The following is a 15,796-nucleotide window of genomic DNA, read 5'->3' as shown; positions in this document are numbered from 1 at the left end:
CCGGCTCGGGGCTGCCGGAGCTGAGTCAGCGTCTGAGGGCGATGTGTGTGTGTGTGTGTGTGTGCGTGTGTGTGTGTGGGTGTGTATGGGGGTGTGTGTGTGTGTCTGTGTGTGTGTGCGTGTGGGTGTGTGCGTGGGTGTGTGTGTGTCTGTGTGTGTGTGTGTGTGTGTGTGTGCGTGGGTGTGTGTGTGTGCGGGTGTGCGTGTGTGTGTTTGCGCGCGCGCGCGCGTGTGTGTGTCTGTGTGTGTCTGTGTCTGTGTGTGTCTGTGTGTGTGTGTCTGTGTGGGTGTCTGTGTGTGTGTGTGTGTGTCTGTGTGGGTGTCTGTGTGTGTGTGTGTGTGTGTCTGTGTCTGTGCCTGTGCCTGTGTGTGTGTGTGTCTGTGTGTGTGTCTGTGTGTGTGTCTGTGTGTGTGTCTGTGTCTGTGTGTGTTTGCGCGTGTGTGTGTGTCTGTGTGTGTCTGTGTGTGTGTGTGTCTGTGTCTGTGTCTGTGTGTGTAGGTGTAGGTGTCTGTGTCTGTGTGTGTGTCTGTGTCTGTGTCTGTGTGTGTGTGTCTGTGTCTGTGTGTGTGTAGGTGTGTGTGTAGGTGTCTGTGTCTGTGTGTGTGTGTCTGTGTCTGTGTGTGTGTAGGTGTGTGTGTAGGTGTCTGTGTCTGTGTCTGTGTCTGTGTGTGTGTGTGTGTGTGTGTCTGTGTGTGTGTGTGTGTGTGGGTGGAGACAGCCGGAGCGCAGGGAGGCGCGGCGGGCCCGGCCTGGGCTGAGGTGACAGACGGGGCTGTCCCGGGGTTCCCCACAGAGGGACAGGGGACCTGCCAGCACTGAGAGCTGCCATTGCTGCTCCTGCTCCCTGCTGCCTCTGCAGAGTTCTTGGGCAAGGGGATGGATGGAGCCCACAGCCGCGTCCTGCCGAGGCTGAGGCACCTCCTGTGCAAGAGATGGAGCCTGGGAGCAGACCTGTGATGGCTGGAGCTGGGGAGCAGACCTGTGACTGTGCTCACAGGGGTCTTAGGATGAGGGGAGAAAGGAAAATGTTGACTCCATGTTTCAGAAGGCTTGATTTATTGCTATATGATATATCTTATATTAAAATGATACTAAAAGAATAGAAGAAAGGATTTCATCAGAAGGCTGGCTAAGAATAGAAAAGAAATGATAAAAAAGGCTTGTGACTGCCTGAGACAGTCTGGACAGCCGGACTGTGATTGGGCATTAATTAGAAACAGCCACATGAGACCAAGCACAGATCTACCCGTTGCATTCCACAGCAGCAGATAATCATTGTTTACTTTTTGTTCCTGAGGCCTCTCAGCTTCTCAGGAGAAAAAAATCCTAAGGAAAGGATTTTACATGAAACATGTCTGTGACACAGACCCATCACCTGCAGCTGGGGTCCCGTGTGGGGTCCCATCTCAGTCACAGGTTTTGCCATAACTGATCTGGGACAGTGGGAGGAGCTGAGGTTTAAGATCACCAGCCTGTTGGGCCTGGGGAAGGGGAGGCTCTGGGGTGAATTCCCGACTGCCTGCAGCTAGTTAGGGGGAGTTATGGGAAAAGGGAGTCAGGCTCTTTGGGGACATGTACAGTAAAATCATGAAAGGCACACAATGCAAGCTGCATCAAGGGAAATTCCATCTACATACTGGGAAACTTTTTTGCCCTTGTGCATGTGGTAAAATATCACAGGAGCCCAGAGAGGCAAAGACAAAAAAAGAAAGTGAGGAAATGAGCTGCATTGCAAAGGACCAAAACATGCCAAAACTAAGCTCACAGGTGGTGCAAAAGCAGGGAGAAAAGTCAAGGAGGAAGGCAAAACTTGCAGGGCAAGATATGAGGGACATGGCATGGACACTTAAAAAAAAAAAAAAGAAAAATTTTTTTCCCTAAGTCAAAGCCATCAAAAGGCATGGCATGCCATCAAGGGCAGGGACATGCACCAAAGATTCCTCTATTGGTCCCCATTGAAATAGCAAGATTCCTTTTCCCTTTCATTTCCTTTCGGGAAGGGAAAAGGAATCTTGCGAACCTGAAAAGAAAGGCTTACAAAGACTCTGGAAAGGAGATAGGACCAAATGAAATGCAATGGCAAAAAACCAGAAAATCGGGAGTTTTAGTGTCTTCAAAAAATAGGCTGTGAGGAAATGAGCTGCATTGCAGAGGACCAAAACATGCAGAAACTAAGCTCGCAGATGTTGCAAAAGCAGGGGAAAAAGTCAAGGAGGAAGGTAAAACTTGCAGGGGAAGATATTAGGGGTATGGCATGGATACTGAAGGAAAAAAATTAAAAAATCAAAATCCTTCCAAAGTCCAAAAAATGGGCTGTGTGTCTTCCCTTCCAAGTTTAATGTTTGCTAATACAGGGAGAGGGAAGTGTATTGCTTGATTTTCTGCTCTATTGTAAGGTGGATCATTTGCTAATTGAACAACATCTTAATCTGCATAATCAGTATCTGCGTATTTTTCAACTAACTTATTAAGAAGTTTTTTCCATTGTAATTCTCATAGTAGGTACTGTGAATTGGTTAAAATCAGAGAAGTCACATTTCGACAGTCAGCAGGGACTAAATCATAAGAATTGAAAGTACTTTTCAGCACATTGTTAAAATAGGGAGAAGACAACCCACTTCCTTTCAAAGCTTGACGTAATTCCTTTATGTCACAGTGAGTGAGTCTTTCGTATTGTGGGTTACGACCATCACGACCATTTCTTACAGGTAATGCAAGGAGTTGTTTCTTTGAGTCTAAATCTTTTTCTAATTTTTGATTAACGTAAGACCAATTAGGCAACTTTAATGGGAAGTCAGAACTGACAGTTTCACTGACAGCAGCTGTTCCGAGAACCCTGCCAGTGTCCGAATTCTTGGCAGAGACGCTGCTGCAGCAACAAAGTTCCTTGGGAACTCTGCCGATATGGACAGAAGAACGCGCTCTTGAATTCTTGGCATGGACGCCTCAACAACACGCCTTTCTCGGAGCCCTGCCATGAGGGACAGAGGAGGGCTCAGCCAAACAACACGCCTCTTTCGAAGCTCTGCCAAAAGGGGCTGGGCAAAGGGCGCCTTCTCTGGACTGTGGAGGAAAGCTAAGGTTCGAACTCTTCTGGGAAAGCAGCCTTGGGTTTGTGCTTTTGAGAATCTCTAAAGAATAATGGCACGTTTCACAAAGTGTCTTTGCCTGTCAAGATTCAGCTGGAGAACAGCTAACATTAGACTGAGAATTTAACACCCTATCTTTTCTCTCCACAGCAAAAAAACCCCAGATTTCGAATTCTTCAAAATCTCAGCTTGTTTCTCTCTAGAAACTTTTTGAAAATCTCTTGCTCTTTCTTCAAGCCTCTGCCAGGGCAGAGTCTTCCTAGTTTGGCTAAATTCCTGGCTGTTGCCTGCTGCATTTGTCTTCTCCTCTGCTTTGTCTGCTGAACGAGCTCCACTCACTGCTATTTCATCTTGTATATCAAAAGGCTGGCGAATAACAGAAAAACCTGGCAGAGGCTTATTTGAACAATTTACCAAAAAAGAACTCTCCAAATCACAAAGCACCTTACCTGCTTGAACTGAATCTGAGGGGTTGCCTTCTTGAAAAAGGAAAACAGTGACAGGAGTGACCCCCACAGCCCCCCCACTAGACAAAGCAGACTCTAAAACAGTTTCAGCTGCTCTTGCTTTTACAATTTCAAAACACATAATTCTTTTATCACAAAACCTCTGCAAATTCACATCTCCCCCCTCTGCGTGGCTTGCACTTGCCTCCAAACCAATTTCATGAACTCTTAAGTTCTCAGAACACAACAAAATTCTGAACGCTTCTCCTGACATGGAAAGAGTTCATCATTTCCCGGAGGGGTGCTAGAGAGATTATTTTCTGCCGCAGGGACACAGAGAGACCCGAGGGAAACAGAAGATACGACCCAATCTGAAAGCCGTTCTGGTTCCCAGTTTCTGGAGGACGGGATGCAGCCGGCATTTCTGGGAGAAGCACGAGACGAATAAGGAGGGAGAGAATCATCCTGACCGAAACCCGAAAATTTCCTCGAGAGGGACGCAGGCTCAATTTTACTTGGATTTAAAGAGTCTGAGCAAGATATTTTGTTTTGTGGCTCAGAACTGTCTTGGTGGTTGGACCCTTGAGTGAGCTGGGGAAGGAAGAACCAGCACCAGCAGGGCCAAGGCACCCCAGGAACTGAGGCACAAGTACTGCACACTCTCAGCCCACGTCCCATCTTACTCAACTCCACAGTACCCAAGCAAAGAGCTGTTGGTACACTCCATGTGCCTCAGTTCACCCAATTCACCCCACAGTGGGCACACATGCACTTTCAGGGTGTGAAAACAGAGCTCCCCTCTCCAGCACTGGGGGATGTAGTGCTCATGTCTGACTCTGCTCCTCCTGACGGGCCTGGGACTTGTGTGGGATGGAGGGAATTCATCAGGGGTCCAGCGATGGAGTGCAATGCTGGCCCTTTGGTCCCCATCCGCCAGGAATGTGCACTCTGCTTCCTTTCCCCAGTGGAGCTGGCAGCTGCACCCAGCCGGGCAGAGCCCTCTCCCCATCCCAGGAGAGAGGCAAACTCGGCAGAGTCCAGCCCAGCCCTTCTCCAGGAGCTTGGGGGGCTGATGATGGAGCAGGGACAGGACTGGAGGGACACGGACAGGACTGGAGGGAGACATGGCTTCGGGCGGGGCAGAGGGAGAGGCTGGGAAGGGGCATTCTTTCTAGAAGGGGAATGCAGAGAGGAAGGATGATGAAGGAATGGGAACTACGGCTTGTGAAGGAGGGGCAGAAAAAGAGGGGATCCCGGGTTGATGGACTGCAGGGGAGCTGGGTCGAGCGAAATTTGTGGGTACCGCTGCACAGGGCGGCCGGAGGGTCCATGGCTGGCGGCGGGACCCCTGCGAGGGGACGGGGCACGGGGGCTGAAGGGCGGCCATGGGCCGGGGCGGACGGCGGCGGGGCTGGGGCCGGGGCCGGAGCCGGTGCTGGGGCGGGATGTGCCGGTGCTGGGGCCGGGATGTGCCGGTGCTGGGGCCGGGATGTGGCGGTGCTGGGGCGGGATGTGCCGGGGCCGGGGCCGGGATGTGCCGGTGCTGGGGCCGGGATGTGCCGGTGCTGGGGCCGGGATGTGGCGGTGCTGGGGCGGGATGTGCCGGGGCCGGGATGTGGCGGTGCTGGGGCCGGGGCCGGTGCTGGGCCGGGATGTGGCGGGGCCGGGATGTGGCGGGGCCGCCCCGCGGCGAGGCGGAGCCGGCGGCCGCGCCCGGCGGGAGCGCGGCGGGAGCGGAGCAGCCCTGGGGATGGGGCGAGCGGCGGCAGGTGAGGCCGGGCAGGGCACGGGGGGCACGGCCGCAGCTCCGGGGTCGCTCGCTGCCCGCGGGCACCCGGCCGGAGCAGCGGGAGAGGCAGCCCCGGGCTGGCGGCGTCGGTGGCACCGCAGGACGGCCCGGGAGGAGGCGAGCGGGTCCTTTCGCGGAGGGCAGGAGAGGTGGGGTTCAGTTCCCCCGCCGGGAAGGCTGGAGGAAGGGAGCGGGAGGGCTCAGGGAGTCACAGGGAGTCACCGTCCCCTCCGCTCTCCCCGCAGACGCCGGGCTGGGCACCGTGTCCCTCTGGGGCAGCCTCCTGCTCGCTGCCGGCCTTGCCCTGGACCCGGCACCTCCTGTCTGCAACTGCTCCGAGCCCATGGACTACCAGGCTTTCCGGGAGGCTCCGCTCCCCGAGAGCTGCTGCCTCAACTTCACCAGCTCCAACATCACCCACCTGGACTGGGGAGCACTGGTGGGGGTGCAGGGGCTGCGGGAGCTCTACCTCTCCCACTGCAGCATCATGGCCATCAGCAACGCACACGGAGCCCCTCCTGCCTTGGAAATATTACACTTGAGTCACAACCTGCTGGAAAGTCTCCCTGGAAGTTTTCTAGAAAATGCCCCTAATTTGAGGGTTCTTTATCTGGACAGCAACCAGCTTCAGGAGCTGCCCAGGTCCTTCCTGAAAGCATCTTCCCAGGTCCAGGAGGTCTACCTGGGCTTCAATGCCCTCACCTTCCTTCCTGCCAGCCTCCTGAAGCCATCTCTGCTCCAGCTTCAGCTCTCCAACAACAGCTGGGACTGCAGCTGTGCTCTGCTAACCACCCTGGAGGGCTGGTCCAGCCAGGCTGCCGAGGTGATCTGCCACACCCCAGAGCAGTACCACGGTGTGGGCCTCCAGAGCATCCCCCGGGAGGAGCTGTGCCGCTCGCACGGCCTCACCGCCCTCTTCATCTGCCTGCCCCCTCTCCTCATCCTCGCCAGCGTCACTTGGTGCTTCTGCCGGCAGAAGAAAAAGACCAACTACAGCCTTCAGAGCAGGTCCCAGAGCCAGCGGGCCGCGGCAGAGAGGGGCAATGTGCCGCTGTCTGCAGAGCCCCACCACTACGTCCCCTACGAGCTGCCTGCTGCTCCCTCCAAGGCTGAGAAGAAAGTGCTGCTGGAGAAACAGGCTGTGCTGCAGCCCTTCGTGGATCCACTGGAGAGCGGCAGGGACCTCTATGAGGAGGTGGAGATCCAGGTGGGATCCCCCAGCAGTTCCCAGGTGCCATCCCATGAGGGGCAGCTGGGCACCCCAGCAGCAAGGGCAGAGGAGCTGGGCAGGGAGCCAGAGGGGGACACTGTCAGCGTGAGCGAAGTGCTGAAGGACTCTGCCGACCGGGAGAAGATCTACATGAGCCAGACAACCAGCTACTACAACCTGGTACCTGGCATCGAGCTGGAGGACTCAGACAACCTGGAGTATGAGACCATTGACCTGCACTGATGCCAGGACTTGGGCTGTGTCTGGACACACAGCAGGATGGCAGGGGCTGGGCAGCATTGAGAGCCACCGGAGCAGGAGAGGCACGAGTTGTCCTGCCACGGCTGACGGTGGCTGTTTGCAAAGCTGCACCGCAAATACCCATCCCTTGCCCTGTGCTACCGTGTGAACCCCTGGCTTGCCATGTGCTGCAGCTGGGCAAGGCTGCAAGGCTGCTTCAGGCTCTGGGGACCCTCCCACAGGCTGGTGGTGCCTGAGGAAGGATGTGCAGGTGGGGGCTGGTTTTGGGGATCAAGCGATGATGCTGTGAGTGCCAGACCCACTGACCAGAGCTTCCTCTCTTGCTGGAGCCAGATGGTGCCTGGCACAGACCTGCTGCGCTCCAGCCTGCAGGGAACATGGTCTGAAGGCATGAAACAGGGCTGGCCCTGCCTGTGTGCTCTGGATGGGGTGCCCTGGGCCTGTCAGGGGAAGCCTGTGGTGGCTCTGCCTGCTGTCCACCCTATACCCCACAGGGACTTGAAACAGTCAATGCACGTGTACTTCTTCATGGTGTGTGTGTGTGCACACTTGTGGGAGTGTGTGTGAAGTGCACACACAAACAGGGCGGCATCAGAGGGGGCCCTTTGCAGACAGCCCTGTAGGACCCAGCTCTCAGTAAGAAATATATTATTTTACTCCTGGCACTGTGGCTCCATCCCTTTGTGCTTTGCGGTAGTGGGGAGCCAACAAGTGGGATGTGGGGAGTGCAGGGATGGTGGACTTCACTCCTACCCCATCTACCCTCCCCTGCCCTGGGTGATGGCCCAGTGAGGGTCTTGCCCAGCATCCCTGGAGCCTCTTTGTTGCTCTGGCAGAGCAGAGCTGGGCACTGGCTAAACGCCAGCAGAGCCTTTGCTTTGTATCAGGATTTACAATAGGGGTGGGAAAGGTGTCAGCTCGCTGTAAATGCCACAGATCCTGAACAAAGCAAGAATTTGTGGGGCTCCTGGGAGCAGGCTGGGGGTGCTGTGAATCACTGCTCAATACAGGCACTCCCAGCAAGTCTCACCCACGGTGCTCCAGCCCTTCTCTGCAGATGGGGGGACACCCTCGAGCCCTGCTCCTCCTGCCGGGGGGGACATTGTCCAGGCTGGAAGCTGCATTGGCCACCCTGTGTGCTGTGGAGCTGTGCTGGGCCCGGTGCCCAGGCAGGAAGGGAGGGAGCTGGGCAGGGCAGGACGCGGCGCTCCGGCCGGCAGAGGAAGTGGTGTTTCCTGCAGAGGGCTGTGGGGCTTCCAGCAGCCCATGGTGGACTGCCCAGCCCCAGCCCCACATGGCCTGGGGACAAGGATGGGATGATCTTCCTTCATGTCTCCTGCCACTCATGGATGTTTCCCCGTTTTATATCCAGCTGGACTTCTCCCCTCCCTGCTCCCTCCCGGGTCCTGGGAAAGTATCCCAGCTTTTAATATCCCTCCATCACTCTTTGCCAAGTACTGCAGTGTACCCTGGCTCATGCCACCCCCACAGGGACAGAGGGATCAGAAGCTGCCACAGGACTACAGCAGAACAGGCTGGGTTGGCAGCTGTCTCCAGGGGCTGCAGCCCATCCCATGGCTGCAGGTTTTGACTAGGGCTAACAGCTGCATTGTTCACCTGTGCTCTAGAAATGCCTGCAGTCCTTCCATGGGTGCCCCCTCTGTTCATGTACCCTGGGGTCCCATTCCCAGGGCTGCTGGGAATGATGTAACATCCTGTCCTTTCCCTCTTTCTCATGAAGCATAAATTCGGATGCCATGGCTTGATGCAAAGGGAGTGACCCAAATCACCCCACTGGCTCTTGTTCAGCCCTTGCTTTGGCACCTGCAGTCCCTGCCCAAATTTCTGACAGGTGGCGGGGAGGTGTGACCAAACCAAGTGTTCTCTGCTCTTTGTCTGTGACAGCCCTGACACACTCACGTTCCCCCTAAGAATATTAGTTTAAAAGTTCCTTTTCCTACAAGTCCCCCTTCCTTTAAAGCTCCTGAATTCCCTCAAGCCAGCCCTGCTTCTCCTCCATTGCCTTCCATGTCATTGCTGGACCTATTGAAGTGTAACCACAAGGTCATTTCCTGGGTTGGATCATGTCCTGTGAAAATACCCTAAAGTTAATACTGTGTGAAGCTGAGAGAGCCACTCAACAGCAAGGAGCAGACATCCCACAGCCAGTACCACTTTGGGAGTGAAGTGCCACACACCCTGGGCCAGCTGCCACTGCTGTTCCCATGTCACACTTCCAGTGCAGCTCCGGGTGCCACTTTTGTTCCCACGGGCAGTTGCCCTTGGCAGCTGTGTTCCTCAGAGTAGTAACTTAGTAAACAGCACACACTGATGAGCCATAATCCTGTTTATCAGGGGACAAGTTTATAATGCTGCTCTGACACCAAGCTGGCATTTGCTACATAAAGCTGAGTTTCTCCATCGGTACAAAGTTCCCCAGAAACAGCCTGAATGCTGTTTGCACTCTGTGGAGGATGTCGGGAGAGAAGAAACACATTCAGAGGAAGCGGCCGTGACACAGCCCTGCCAAGTGCGCTTATCGCCTCCACCCCACCTCTCTGGAAAGCAGGGAAAGTTTACACCGGATCACTATGGAGAAGGAATGTGCTTGTGAAAACATCCCAGCCAGCCCCACTGCCAGGGACTCCTGGACTGCAGGGGCACCAGCTGGGCTCAGCTCTGCTCACAGTGCCCACAGGCACTGACCCAGTCTGTGAGGGGCTGCCAGTGCACACTCACGGTCATCAGAACAGGTACCACCGTTCTGCAATGCTCAGCTCTGGTACTGACTCATGCTCACCTCCCTGCCAGCAGCACAGCACAAACCCACACTCCCCAGGCACTCGCCCAGGGCACCTCCTGAGTTACACTTGGCAAACATGGCACAGCATCACAGGAAAAAAAAAAATTAAACTCCTTTTCCCAAAACTATTTGGCGGGACAGAGTTGCATTTTTGAAGCATGAGACTTAGGTCTCACCACAAGTCTCCTTGGGGCAAGATGATCATGGACCACCTCCCTTCAGTTCAGAGGTAGTAACTGTGATGCTGGGGCTGCAGGAAGCCTGATTTCCACCAGTGATCCAATGGATAAACGAGGCTTTTGTGAAAATACACACATGGGATGAAGTGTGCAGTGTGTTCACTGGACAGGCACAAAGTGTGTGAGCCTGGCCTGCCCCACGGCACAGGACCAGCTCTCACATGGGCTCCTGACTTCCCCCAATACCTGCACAAAGAGCAACTATTTTCAGAGATTTACTTTCCTTAAGGACAGGAGCCTTTAGGAAAAATATCACCAAAACACCCAGAAAAGCTTTTGTTCACCACAGCTTTCCAATTCCACCCAAGTGACAGGGCACAAAGCTGGAGTTTGTATCCAGCTTTCGAAAGGGACAGACCATGATGTGAGCCTGGCCCTTCTGCTAGAGGAATTGATCTTGCACTGGAGTTGAGACCAAGGAGGTCAGGGAAAGACCAGCTGGTCAGTGAGCAGTGCCACCTAGTTTGGTTAAAAGGTCCTGGGTCCTGCAGGGAATTGTACCACCAGGCAGGGACCACCAAAATGGGCTGCTGGCTTGAACCAGGAGAAGGGAGCTCACATAATGTGGAAGGCAGAGGCACCAGCTGCAGAGGCTGAAGGTGTAACAGCCAAGTTTTCAGCCAGACTTAGCCCGTTTCCCCACTGACCTCTCCAACACCCCAACTGCAGCACATGCTGATCTAACACGGAACAGGGAGAAAGTGTGCACAGACGTCAGGAGCTCCTAGGAACCCAGAACTTTCAATGGGCGTGCACACTTGCACCTACGTCCTGCTCACAGATTTCCAATACTGGACATTCCCCACTTCTGCAAAATCTGATAACTCTTTTTCACACACACTTGGTCCTGCAAGTCACTTAGAACCCACAGAGATGTTTTAGTTGAGCACGTGCAGGGTCAAGTTTTGCCTGGAGATGTTAAAGGGCTCAGGGATTCCAAGAGTTCCATCTTCCTTCACATTTTACTAGGCAGATGGAGTACAGAAGCCCTCTCCATACTGCATACACAAATGAGCACAGAACCTGCTAGGGTATAAGACTCTTGGTTTATTCGTTCTCTTAGCACAATAGTTTTTATATTCATTTGCCTTTTCTGGCCTTGATCTTCCTCAAGTAGAACTCTAATTCCTTGCCTTCCAACACGTAGCCATCGGCTCGGCCACACTGTCCAGGTCTGGAGGCAATGCAGGCTGCAAGGAGAAGTCACTCAGTTAACAAAGTGTGGCAATTCCCCACCCAGGGCACACACCAAAGAACACACCCTGCACACAGCCTCCCTGCAGCAGCACGGAGGAGCAGCTCAGCAGGCACTGGGTCACCAGGCCGTGTGCCTGGGCAGCACCTCTGCCTGGGGTACTGGAAGCTGCAGTCCCTAGTGAAGTCCTCCTCAGATCTCCAAACTGTCATCGCTCGGGTTCAGTAGCAGAACTGGACAAAGGTCTCATCACCAGAAGACTTCAGAACACTCAACTGTTTGCCAGAGCTTGAAACATCAAAGCTCTCAGATGCCTGCGGCACATTTTTCTGACACACACTTGCTCATTTTGCTAGTCTTGAGCCCCTTTCTTTCTCAAAGCCCCAACAGGAATAATCAACTGCAGAAGCCTGGCTAGCCAGACTTCCCCATCCTGCCACAAGTGGGGTATCTCTGGAGAAGATAAAAGAACAAGTTACATTAATGCTGCCAGGGACTCACCAAGTAGCTTTCCTTGCTGGAACTGCTCCTCAAGAATACTTGCTATCTTGGCATTCTTCTTTCGCTCATCGTATTTTTTCTGGATCTTCTTTGAACGCTTCTTGTTCAGTATTTCCTCCTCTTCAGGAGTCTAAACCCAAGACCAAAAGCAAAAGAAATTGTTTAACAAATAGCCACCTTCCACTAACACAGATGTTTTCCACTACCACGAAGGAAGCCCTTGTATTCTCAACACTGTACTGTTTTCAAAGTCATACCTGGCTGAGGTATAAATACTTTGATTTCACAGAACCAGGTACTGCATTTCACTTTTGAGACCAAGAAATTCAACACTGCTAACCAGAGTCACTGCTGACAAATGAGCACATTGCCCTAGGGAAGGCTGTTCTCAAGTCAATGAAACTGCAAAGGTTTTCCTGGTGAACCACTCCTACAAAAAGCAGTGAATACTTTTTCCCTCTGCAGAAATATTAAAAGTACTTGGGTGTGGTGCAAGTCCAGGCAGACGAGCTCTCCCCCTGCTTCTGCACTACACAGTACCCAAATGAGAACTGCTTTGCTTTTAATGCAGGGATTAATCTGAATGCTACATGTGGGCTTTTAAATACCTTCTAGCAGTCCAGGGTTTGATTCTTACATTAATGGCTCAGTGTAGTTTCAAGACACTTAAAAACAGGCCGAAGTTCACTTAGCAATCCCCAAGCTTCTCACCAAAGCAATCACTGCCCAGCACAAGAACCCAACCTACAAAGTCTTCCTCAGCATCCTAAATTGTCATCGCTCTCCCTTCAGTAGCAGAACTGGACAAAGGTATCATCATTAGAAGACCAAGATCTTGACAGTCAGGTCCTTGTGCACAAATGGGTGTAATGCTTCCAGGAGAGCTCCTGCTACTGAGCACTCCATTAAGAGAGCCACACTTATCCTGGCAACCAACCTATGGGAACACAACTCGGATAAGCACTGCTGGGTACCCAGCCCTTTTCTGGCAGGCAGTGTCTGTCCAGGATGTGTGAGTGCCTCTGGCAGGGCAGGCTGCAGTGCCAGGAGCCCAAAGGAGAAGCCCAGGCGTACCAGCTTGGCGCCCTTCTTGCGTCCCAGGGGCAGGGCATAGTGTGCCTCGTACCACTGCCGGTACGGGGTGCTGTCGATGAGCACGATGCAGTTCTTCACCAGCGTCTTGGTCCGCACCAGCTCGTTGTTGGAAGCGTTGTACACAACGTCAATAATTCTGGTCTTGCGAGTGCAGCCTTTCAAGAGAAGAGCATGAGTTCAGACCTACAGGGATCAGACAGCTGAGTATGCAGCTCACAGCATCTCACACATACCCTTGAAATAACTTTGCACTCAACACCCCATTCAGTATCTTCCAGCCTGCCTGGCATTGAATTAAATTTAACTAGAAGATGCATCTCTTTTTCATCCGTCAAACTTTCTGTTCTTAGGACAGAAATCTACACCTGGAAATGAAATCCCTTCTACATTAAAAACCAGGATCAGCAGCCTTGCTGGAACTAATCTCTAAAGCACCTAAGCAATTCTAGAAAGTAACTTTCCAGACTAGCAAGATGAGCCGATGCCAACAAACACTGCCCACAGGGCTCAGTACTGTATGCACTTGCTAGAATTACTGAATTGAGCCATACTGAGTGGGACTGCCCTGCAACACATTTTAGAAACCATTTCTACAGGATGATGTCTATGAGTAAATTGAGAAGGAAAGCTGGTGTTTTCATCCTTCCAAGACCCCTGAAGCATGCAGCCTTAGCTACTAGATGTGACTGTTTAGTAACCACCTGCCCTGGAAACAGCTCTGCACATACACAAAGATCATGCACAAGGTGGGTTTTGCCCCTTCACTCACATACCTTGTCCATGTTGCAAGGTGCACTCAGCCTCTTCACATGAGCAATGCACATGTGCAATGACACTTTTCACTGCACAGACAACGCTCTGAGATAACTGAAAGCATGGCCTGTCCCCTCACACCATGCAGGTCACTAAGCCACCACCCTCCTTACTGCTGTTTTACCATCCTACTCTGCACTCAACACTGACTGGGCTCAGGCTCAAGTGATACTGCTGTCAGCTTGCAAAGCAAAGAAAACCCACCTTGCTCAGGGAAAATATGACAGAATCCCCCTCTTGCTTCTGGGCTTCCCACTTTTGCTTAGCAAAGCAGAAATATTAAATTGCACCTGCTAATGTAACACTGTTCTAGGGTCAGGCCTTCTCACAAGCATCCTGAGTATCTTTCTCTGTTGCTCAACATCATTTAACTTTTAGTAACCATATTCACTGAGGAACAAAACTTGCATTTCTGAAGAACTACCCATATATAGGATTTCAGCCCTTTTTTAGTTGCCCTCCCCTATAAAAAGTTATGGTAAGCATGTCACTCAGTGTAACTATGACACTCCTATCACTGTGAACTTAGTGGAAATCCAAGTCCCCTAAGGCCACATAAGGTGAAAGTTATCATCATCACCACACATGCTGCTTCAGCTGCCAGCTCCAGGATGCTCGATCCAAGCCCACAAATCCATGCTTGCATCCCTCCACTCTGCAGCAGTAGCACAGACCAGCACAGGTTTCCCTCCCACGCAGCGGGCTCAGCACACACTCACATTCTGAGCCCCAGGAGAAGTTGCCAACATCCAAGCGAAGGGCTCGGTACTTCTTATTTCCGCCGCGAACCCTCACGGTGTGAATGCGGCGCGGGCCAATCTGCAGTCAGAAACAAACACCGGGCTGCTCTTGGTGCTGGAATGCTGCACAGCCCCCACAGGAGCCCGGCACAGCCCCAGCCCCCAAGGCAATGTGGTCAGTGTAACTATGACAAACCCCAGCATCGGCAGATACAGTAAATGACCAGAACGGTCTGTTGCATCTACCTACGGTGAAAGCTTCATCACTCCAATTGCCTTTTATTGCAAAAATTTATTGCTGCTTTGCATCGGCAGAGAGACAAACACCACCTTTTAGAGAAAGATGGTCAGATATTCAACCCCATAGCAAAGAACAGGATTTTAAACCTCTAATACCACAGAAGCAGCAACTCGAGTTGGAAAACACAATTCTGACCAACTTCACCCAATCACTCACCTTAGTGTTGGCGGGAGGTCGCCCCAACTCATACTTCCTCTTCTTATGGTAGGGCTTCCTCTTGCCCCCAGTCTTGCGACGCTTGTGCCAGTTGTCCCGGGAGATACCTGCATGGAGAGCAGCGTGGTCAGAGGGTGCCACCAGCCCAGCCGGCTGCAGCAGCAGGGCGCGGCTCTGAGTCCTCAGCTCTCCAAGGTTGGTATCCGCACAGTGCACTCAGCCTTATGCAGCAGTTAGAGAAGCTTCATCATTGATACTCAGATCTGCCCCGAGCACATCCCTTCCAGCAGAGCTGTACAAGCAGACAGACCCCCTCATCCGTGCTCTCTTTGGGAAGCTGCCTCCCAACGTACCTCGCGTGCTGGGCGCTCTCTGGGAAGCGCCCGATGCCGATCGACAGGCACACTACAGCCATCATCCTACGCTACTGGCAGGATTAGGAAGGGACCCCCATCCCACCTGTCCGCTGAGCCCCTACGAGAGACACCCCAAATCAACTCAGTCTGCTGGGTCTCCAACGGGGACCATCTCTGCAGAACACGCCACCTCCCGCAAGGGCCCAAGCTGCCAACTTGCGCAGCGTTCCACAACGCCGCCGCGCACCCCCCCGATGGGTCGGCTGAACGCTGTTCCACCTCACCCGCATCTGCTCATCTGCAGCAGACACCGGGAGCGAGCCCAACGCTCAGGATCTGCAGGAAATTAAGGCGCAGCGAGACGAGGCCGCCCACCCTCATCATCCACCAGCCGCCATGTTGGGCCCGCTCACCCTCCCCCCGCCAGCGGCTCGGCAATACCGCAGCCGCCCCCGATGGCGGACGGTGTAGGCCGTCGGCAGTCCCTGCTTGCCACCCGGTGGGGGACCGGGGCGGATGCGGTGGCGCAGCGGGCGGATGGCGGCGGATGTCGGCAGGCCCCGGATCCTTTCACTCACCCATGGTGCAGCACCGGCGCAAAGAGGCGGGGCGGAAGCGCGCGGGGCGGCTTGGCGGGGCGAGCTCTCGCGATGCGATGACGTCACCGCGCCGCCAGAGCGTGGCGCGCGCCGTTGCCTGGAGACGCGGCGGCGCCGAGGGGAGCCGGCGGACAATGGCGGCAGCTGCCGGGCCGGCTCTGCCCGCGGCCTCGGCACGGAGCGGCCATTGTCAGGGGTCCGT

The 15,796-nt window shown here is 53.7% G+C and overlaps 1 protein-coding gene and 5 non-coding genes across 6 annotated transcripts; all 6 read right to left on the bottom strand.

Annotated features, from left to right (window-relative positions):
* Positions 1-10,166: 10,166 nt before the first annotated feature.
* LOC131087257 (small nucleolar RNA SNORA35) lies at positions 10,167-10,296 on the bottom strand. Its single transcript, XR_009114869.1, has one exon. It is a non-coding gene; the product is annotated as a small nucleolar RNA SNORA35 (small nucleolar RNA).
* Positions 10,297-10,865: 569 nt separating this feature from the next.
* On the bottom strand, positions 10,866-15,637 carry RPS8 (ribosomal protein S8). Its single transcript, XM_058030349.1, has 6 exons — positions 15,574-15,637; positions 14,640-14,746; positions 14,162-14,261; positions 12,609-12,784; positions 11,535-11,664; positions 10,866-11,028 (listed from the first exon to the last, which is right to left on the bottom strand). Exons 1-6 carry the CDS (start codon positions 15,575-15,577, stop codon positions 10,919-10,921), a joined length of 627 nt encoding a protein of 208 aa, XP_057886332.1. The 5' UTR covers positions 15,578-15,637; the 3' UTR covers positions 10,866-10,918.
* LOC131087248 (small nucleolar RNA SNORD38) lies at positions 11,221-11,292 on the bottom strand. The gene has a single exon (XR_009114861.1). It is a non-coding gene; the product is annotated as a small nucleolar RNA SNORD38 (small nucleolar RNA).
* Positions 12,288-12,360, bottom strand: LOC131087247 (small nucleolar RNA SNORD38). Its single transcript, XR_009114860.1, has one exon. It is a non-coding gene; the product is annotated as a small nucleolar RNA SNORD38 (small nucleolar RNA).
* Positions 14,353-14,456, bottom strand: LOC131087249 (small nucleolar RNA SNORD46). Its single transcript, XR_009114862.1, has one exon. It is a non-coding gene; the product is annotated as a small nucleolar RNA SNORD46 (small nucleolar RNA).
* Positions 14,815-14,899, bottom strand: LOC131087246 (small nucleolar RNA SNORD55/SNORD39). Its single transcript, XR_009114859.1, has one exon. It is a non-coding gene; the product is annotated as a small nucleolar RNA SNORD55/SNORD39 (small nucleolar RNA).
* Positions 15,638-15,796: the final 159 nt, after the last annotated feature.

Source organism: Melospiza georgiana, chromosome 9 (assembly GCF_028018845.1).
Source record: "Melospiza georgiana isolate bMelGeo1 chromosome 9, bMelGeo1.pri, whole genome shotgun sequence".
NCBI classification, from domain to species: Eukaryota; Metazoa; Chordata; class Aves; order Passeriformes; family Passerellidae; genus Melospiza; species Melospiza georgiana.
This window is presented reverse-complemented; position numbering and strand designations above follow the sequence as displayed.